Genomic DNA, 8,480 nt, shown 5'->3' with positions numbered 1-8,480 from the left:
CTTCTCATGTTGTGAGGGGAACATGTGTAACGGTGTTCAGAGTGTCTCCCAGAGCTTCCTGTTCCTCTGCTGTTCTCTGCTCTCCTACTTCCTGCTGCACTGAATCCAGCGGCTCTTCATCCTACAATCAGACATGTATCAAATCATCTATCAGAGGAAAATATTAGAATTATTTTGATTTTTTTTTTTAATCTTTTTTTTTTTCCCATGAGTTTGTAAAACAGTTGTGCTCTCAATATCAGGATTTTCCTGTTCAGTTGAAGATCACAAATGCAACAAGAGAAATAAACAGATATTATGATAACATTTTACAAATACTTTGTAAATGTTTATCATTTTACCTCATGCACATCATGCAATTACATTTTTTTTGTATACAACTCAGTTTTTGTTTGGGTTTATCTGACAATAAATAGCAATTTGATAGTTTGAGCTCTATTATAATTGTTACAGCTTTTCTTTAAGCCTTTGTCTTTGATAACAGGAGTGAGCAAGTTTTTCATGTGTACAGAGTCTAGAAGCAAACAATGTCTTTCTTTATTTTGTTCCAATGAATAAACATTGCCTTAAATCCACTTCCTGTGTCTCTCATTCCTTCATGTTGATGACACATAATAAAAAATAAAAAAGGTAATTGCAACTTTTAAATCTCACAATTCTGATTTATCTCAGAATTGCATGATATACTGTAAACTTGAAAAACTATTGAAAAAGATGCAATTGTCTTTTTAAATGTTTTATTTTGAAACAATTATCCATAATCTACCTTCTTGCACACTGCCCTTTAGTGGGGTGAAAAACTGCTTCCCAATTACCAACAAGCATTCTTGTTATGTAGTTCCAAACGTAGGTTCGGGAGGAGCCTAAACATTCAGTCCCATCAATCATCATTACGAGCATATATAAGCAGTAGTCACTGCGTCATCCCAGCGACAATTCTTCCAGCATCCCTCCTCCTCCTCTCCATCTCCTCCTTTATTTCTCTTACCATGCGTTCCATTCGGAAGGGCTCATCCCTATGCCCTAATCCCTTCAAAGGGTTTACCCTCCGGAATGAGAGCTTCAAAGGAATGAAGGGTGTTGGGGTCAAACAATTTTTTTTGGAACGCACTTCAGCGTCATCTTAATGAGACAATCAAGGAGGCGCCTTCGTCTTTTTTCCCCTGGTTTACTCTTTTTTTATTAATACGTATTCATTTACTGTAGTAACATTATAAGCTACTGCTGCTCATTTTGACCGTAATCATGTACCAAATCTAACTCGTATAAATATTGCAGTAGTATAAAAAAATACTATATATACATTTATAGGTAAAATCGAACTCCTAACTTCCTGTTCCTATGCTGTGACGTCAAACAACTTCCCTATGCAAAGGATCATGGGGGCCCGAAGTGTACATCAGTTGAAATCCTTCATTCCGAAGGGCCCTTTGAAGTGGCCAGTTTTGAGCACTTCGGTTTGGAACGACCCTTCAATATGGCACCCATGATTGTTTTCACTCCACATTACCTTTCGGAGTGCGATATATCCCATTTGGAACACACTGTTATTCTCCCTCTACGGTTCACTCACGCTGGCTGAATGATTCAGTCAACAGGTTTTCATTCCATTGCATCTTCTCGCAAAGTAAATAGGCGACAGCTAAAAGATCAAAAATGTAATAACAATTGCTGCAATGATAAACTGATGTTAACTCCGGACTTGCTTTTTTCCTTTTGTAACTGTTGCAAAATGCTGTAAAATTTTAATACATTTTAAAACTACATTTAGCATTATTTATCACCAGATGGCAGCAGATCTTTTGTAGGGGAGATTGGGGATGGCTGCAACACTTTTTTGCATTTCCTTGAGTTTCTAAGCCAACATTTTAATTCAATATACCCACATCTGTCAGCTACCCACCCACACTGCTGCAACACGTGTAGCCTACATGTAAAATTTATAATTGAATACACAATAACACATTATATCACACAAGCAACGTACAAACTTTGTGCAAGAGTTATGCTGGTGAAAAAACCTCAGTCAGTTTTCACTACAGAAACTTAAAGTAAAAATTGACGGAACTGTAAGCATCAGACGCTGCATTAACGGAGCATATTGTCTCAGAGACGACCAGAGACGAATTTCAACATAACATGTTGATAACGGTATATAACTGTCTTAAAGTGTTAGTTCACCCAAAAATGAAAATTCTCTCATGTCGTTCTACACCCGTAAGATCTTCGCTCATCTTCAGAACAAAATTAAGATATTGTTGATGAAATCCGATGGTTCAGTGAAGCCTCTATTGAGAGCAAAGCCATTGAAACTCTCAAGGTCCATAAAGGTACTAAAAATATTATAATATACAGTTCATGTGAGTTCAGTGGTTCTATCTTAATATTATAAAGCGACAAGAATACTTTTTGTGCGCCAAAAAAAACAAAAACAAAAAAAATGACTTTTCAACAATAGTCTATATAGTGATGGCCGATTTCAAAACACTGCTTCAGAACTTTACGAATCGAATCAGTGGTTCAGAGCTTCAAAGTAATGTGATTTCAGCAGTTTATCCATTTAACAGGAGATCCAAATCACTAATTCAAAACAAAAGATTCATAGAGATCAGAAGCTTCATGAAGCAGTGTTTTGAAATCGGCCCATCACTAAAAGTGTTGAAAACTCGTTATTTTGTTTTTTTGATACATAAAAAGTATTCTTGTTGCTTTATAATATTAAGATATAACCACTGAACTCACATGAACTGTTTCAAATATGTTTTTAGCCCCTTTATGGATCTTGAGAGTTTGAATGGCTTTGCTCTCAATGAGCCATCGGATTTCATAAAAAATATCTTAATTTGCATTCTGCAGATGAACGAAGATCTTACGGGTGTAGAACGACATGAGGGTGAGTAATAAATGACATTATTTTCATTTTTTGGGTGAAAGTAACCCTTTGTGGAAATTGCAGTAATTTGCAAGAGACAACTTCTCACTTTGAGCACACGAATGCGTGTGTCATTTATTTTTTTAGGGAAAACAAAGAACAGAATGATAGCGCTGACCAGCGTCTTACGTCATCACGCATTCCCAACATTTAAAGGGACCGCGATACTTGAACAGTTATGCAGAAACACAGTGTACAGAACTACACTTAATAACCAAGGTGAATTATGTCTGTCACATTCACTACACACGTCCCCCCAGAATTCACCATATCAGAAAAACCCAACAGTCAACGGGGAGGTGGGCGCATCAACCGGCCACAGCGACTGCGCTGTACCGGAGGTCGAGGAGACCCCACTGCAGCCGGTGTACCATCATTACATGGGTGAGGGGCATGGGGTGTGGGAGGCTTGGGTGGGATGAGAGCACAGGGTGGGGGCAGAGCAGGGGGCCGTCCACGTCGTGGGGGCTGGGCCAGGTCAATGGGCCTGGCCACATCCAAATGAGCCGGTTTAAGGTGGTCAATGGAGAGTCGCTCCAGTTTACCACCCCTGTCCACCACAAAGTGTTTGTCCCCTGTCTCCAGAACCCAGAATGGGCCCTCGTAGGGCGGGCGTAGTGGTCCCCTGTGGGCATCGTGGCGAATGAAAACATAGTCGGCTGTTTGAAGACCAGCGGGGATGTGCGACTGAGGGAGGCCGTGACAGGAAGTAGGGACAGGTGCAAAAAGCCTCGCATTATCCAGTAGGGTAGACCGCTGGAGCGTAGCAGACCAGGGAATCGTGGTTCTAGAGACAAAATCCCCTGGTACACACAGCGGCTGTCCGTAAACATGTTCCACGGACGAGGACTGAAGGTCCTCCTTTGGTGCAGTCCTGATACCCAGCATCACCCATGGGAACTTGTCGAACCAGTTGCTGTCTTTGAAGCTGGCACGCAGGGCAGCCTTCATCGATCTATGAAAACGTTCACAGAGTCCGTTAGCCTGCGGGTGATACGCAGTAGTGCGGTGGAGTTTCACTCCGAGGCTTTGGGCGACAGCGTCCCAAAGCTCGGACGTGAATTGCGCGCCTCGGTCAGAGGAAATGTCAGAAGGGGTGCCGAAATGGGCAATACAGGTGCCAATAAATGCCCATGTCATCTCGACAGACGACACCGACGTCAGAGGCACAGCCTCAGGCCAGTGGGTGGTCCTGTCAACCATGGTTAACAGATATGTGAAGCCTTGAGAGGAGGGCAGAGGACCAACCAGATCCACGTTTACGTGGTCAAAACGCCTCTCAGGAACTGGGAACGGTTGTAACGGGGCTTTAGTGTGGCTGTGTACTTTGGCCCGTTGGCACTCAACACAGGTGTTAGCCCAGTCTCTAACCTCCTTCTTGAGGCCGTGCCACACAAACTTTACTGAAACAAGCCTCTGTGAAGCTTTTGGACCTGGGTGGGAGAGACCATGGATGGCATCAAAAACTTGACGCCTCCACCCCAAAGGAACGATAGGCCGAGGGCTACCTGTGGAGATGTCACACAGGAGCGTTGTGCCGGCATTTCCAAAAACCACGTCCTTGATCTGCAGCCCTGTAGTCGAGGTTTTCAGATGTTGCACGTCTGGGTCTGTGGTCTGAGCCACGGCCATGCGGTTGTAATCCAAACCAAGATGGACTGCCTCTGCCACAGCCCGTGATAGGCAATCCGCCATGTGGTTGCTCTTACTGGCAACGTGCTGCAAGTCCGTGGTGAACTCTGAAATGTAAGACAGATGCCATTGCTGGCGGGCGGACCACGGCTCAGCCACCTTGGCCATGGCAAAAGTCAGAGGCTTGTTGTCCACAACAGCAGTGAAGTGTCGGCCTTCCAGCAGGGAACGAAAGTGTCTAATGGCGAGGTAGAGACCCAGCAGCTCCCGGTCGAAAGTGCTGTACTTTCACTCACAAGGGCGCAGTTGACGGCTAAAGAAAGCCGGCTGCCAGGCCCCACCTACCCACTGCTCGTAAACAGCACCGACAGCATAATCAGAGGCATCCGAGGTGATGGCGATGGGGGCCGTAGGAGAAGGATGTGCCAGCATGGTGGCGTTCGCTAATGCTGCTTTAGTGGCATCAAAAGCCTTGACTCTGCTCTCAGTCCAGTCCACAGCATGTTTGGGTTTACCTTTCAAGGCCTCGTGCAAGGGCCCCATGATATGAGTGGCTCGAGGGATGAAGTGGTGATAAAAATTCACCATGCCGAGGAACTCCTGTAGGGATTTGACAGTGAGTGGGCGTGGGAACTGGACGATTGCCTGCACCTTTGATAGGAGAGGAACTGCCTCATCCTTAGTGACTCTGTGTCCTAGGAAGTCGATGGTGGAGAGACCGAACTGGCACTTGGCGGGGTTGACAATTAGTCCATGGTGGCTAAGCCGCTCAAAAAGGGTTCGGAGGTGCGCCAGGTGCTGAGACTTGGACATGCTCGCTACCAGGATGTCATCCAAGTTCACAAAAAGGAAAAGCAGGTCCTGCAAAACAGAGTCCATGAGGCGCTGGAAAGATTGAGTGGCGTTTTTAAGGCCGAACGGCATGCGCAGGAACTCAAACAGACCAAACGGCGTGATCACTGCTGTTTTGGGAATGTCCAGTGGGTGTACTGGCACCTGATGATATCCCCGGACGAGGTCCACCTTGGAAACACAATCCTGAAGGCTGTTGGGTGCCAGAAGACTGCTGCCGACGAGAAGTGGTCGCAGCAATGAGCGTGGAGTCGTCCCTCGTCACAGAAGAGATGTGCGTGGGAAAAAACGCGGCCGCACAATGTCCCTGACCCGCCAGGAAAAATTTATCAGCCTCTTCAGCTAGTCTACAACAGTCAGTGATTGTGGTGTTGGCTAATGCAGCTCTCACTTGGGAAGGCAGCTGATGCAGGAAAAGCTGGATGAAAAGAAAATAAGGTCTGTGTTCGCCCAAAAGATCCAGCGTACAGTCCATGAGCTCGGACGGTTTGCTGTCACCCAGTCCTTGAAGTGAGAAAAGCCTGCTGGCTCTCTCAGCGTCCGACAGCTCAAACGTTTTCAACAAGTGGGCTTTAAGTGTTGTATACTTCTCATTTTCGGGAGGATTTGTAAGAAGGCTCACCACTCTGGATGCTGTTGAATTTCTGAGGGCAGACACAATGTAGTAATATTTTGTTGTATCCGCGGTGATCTCACTCAAAGCGAACTGCGCTTCAGTCTGGGCAAACCATGCCGATGCTGACGATTCCCAGAATTTGGGGAGTTTGAGGGTGACAGCATTCGCGGTCATGATCGCGTCGTGTCTCTGAATACGTCCAGCAGACTAATGTCAGGGTCACCAGTGTGGAAACTGCAGTAATTTGCAAGAGACAACTTCTCACTTTGAGCACACGAATGCATGTGTCATTTATTTTTTTAGGGAAAACAAAGAACAGAACGATAGCGCTGACCAGCGTCTTACGTCATCACGCATTCCCAACATTTAAAGGGACCGCGATACTTGAACAGTTACACAGAAACACAGTGTACAGAACTACACTTAATAACCAAGGTGAATTTTGTCTGTCACATTCACTACACCTTTAATTTATTCCAACACACCAATGCAACCGATCGGCGAGAGTTGCCACTTGCAGTTGTGGAGGAGCTGAAAACTGAGATGAAAAGTCTAACACTTTCTGCTTTCCGCCGTCACCCTCCCTGCCTCAATTCATCACAGTGAGAGCGCTATCCCATAAAAGCGCCGATGGGAGTGAAAAGTTTGCTATTTAGGAACACAGGCACAACCAGATAATTTTCATAATGACCAAAGCAATCTACCAAGAGCAGCGCAAATTAGTGTCAAAGACTACAGAATAACACAAGACGCGCCACTTGTATTGTTTTGAATGGGAGAAAGTACAATGTGCAATATGGCGGAATAACTCCTCAAGGATGATCAGAAGAAATGGACAGCACCTGAGTTAAATATATGAGTGTCACAGCAAAGGGTCTGAATACTTAGGACCATGTGATTATTTCAGTTTTTCTTTTTTAATAAATCTGCAAAAATGTCAACAATTCTGGGTTTTTCTGTCAATATGGGGTGATGTGTGTACATTAATGAGGAAAAAAATGAACTTAAATGATTTTAGCAAATGGCTGCAATATAACAAAGAGTGAAACATTTAAGGGGGTCTGAATACTTTCCGTACCCACTGTAATTTCCAGGTCAACAAAGAGCTTAGAACCCAAGAGGCGACACTCTGATACTTTTTAGGCAACATTCACTAGATGGCGCTCCGGTAGCGCGGCCACCATTATGGGGTGAAAATACTAACTGGACCATTGAATCCTTCACATCTTATGCACCCAAAATCGGTGAATTTCACTGCCAAATCAGAAGCGCAATAGAACAGTTTTTTAAATTAAGTCACCAGTAAATTGTATGGCTCCTACAGTAAATGTTGTATTGTCTTATATACATTTTATTTTACCAGTTGTGGAATCCAACCATTCATCCATCTGAGGTAACGTAGTTAGCCTACTTTATTGAGCATTTTCATTTTATGAAACTTTACACATTTATTAATAGTAAATTAATAATTAATTAATTTAAGATCATCATGTTTGCAGCGAACAATATATTTCAGACCTAGTGGAGTAATAATAATAATATCTAGATCTGAACTAAAATAAGCTATATTGTACGTTTTAATGGATCACGCTACAAAAATAATGATCTTATGATCTGCTGTGTCCTTTATCGCATAATTCCCACTTTTGGACACTTTTGGTTCAATGGACATTAGACAACACTGCAAAATCAAGCTGTTATATTCATATATTTATTTTCCATCATTCCCAATTTTTCTGATGCATGTCATAATTTCAATTTCATATGTCGGTATTAATTCAGTGTTTATAAGTCTAATACTAATACTAGATCTTTTAAAGAGTTTTAACCCAAACTGACTGAGAGCAAAAAGTTTTTGTGAAAAAGTTTTTTTTTTTTTTTAACAAAGCAGCTGATATTGCCATAGAAACTAGTGGACTGCCAAGTCGCCTTCACCCCAAAATGGCGGAAATACAAGGCCGCTGCTGGCGCAGGTGTTGCAATGGAACATTCTGTTGAGTGTCGCTTCTTGTTAGTGTATATTCTTTGAGGTCAAGGTGCTGTGCATTGTGGTAATTGATGCAACATGACGTCACTTCCAAAGGACCAATGAACATGTCTGACCAATTTCATGGAATGTGAAAATAAATCTCATTGAATAAATAACCATTAAATTAAACTGGTCATCAGCGCAATTCAATTGGTTTGGTAATAGCAAAAGAAAATAGAATGAAGTGATCTCCAAAAAATAAGTACTTTTTGACTGTAAATAAAATTGTAAGGAGTAAAAAGTACTCTTTTTTTCTCAAAAAATGTAATCAAGTAAAAGTAAAAGTATTGATTTTTAAATGTACTTAAGTAAAGTAAAAATCCCCAAAAATAATACTTAAGTACAGTAATCAAGTAAAATTACTCAAGTACTTTACACCTCTGGGTCGGATTAGTTTTCAGGTTAGAACTATAGTTTTG

At 42.8% G+C, this 8,480-nt stretch overlaps 1 protein-coding gene across 1 annotated transcript in view; it reads left to right on the top strand.

The window, feature by feature from the left end:
- Positions 1-540, top strand: part of LOC125261161 (phospholipase A2 inhibitor NAI-like) — a 13,930-nt gene extending 13,390 nt beyond the window's left edge. Inside the window, exon 5 of the mRNA XM_048179764.1 lies at positions 1-540. This exon is cut by the window's left edge and continues 88 nt beyond it. Coding sequence (XP_048035721.1) covers positions 1-103 — 103 coding nt within the window. The 3' untranslated portion in view covers positions 104-540.
- Positions 541-8,480: the final 7,940 nt, after the last annotated feature.

The sequence above is a fragment of the Megalobrama amblycephala genome, unplaced genomic scaffold, assembly GCF_018812025.1.
Source record: "Megalobrama amblycephala isolate DHTTF-2021 unplaced genomic scaffold, ASM1881202v1 scaffold338, whole genome shotgun sequence".
NCBI classification, from domain to species: Eukaryota; Metazoa; Chordata; class Actinopteri; order Cypriniformes; family Xenocyprididae; genus Megalobrama; species Megalobrama amblycephala.
Note: the sequence above shows the minus strand (reverse complement) of the source record. Positions and strands in the feature narration are given on the sequence as shown.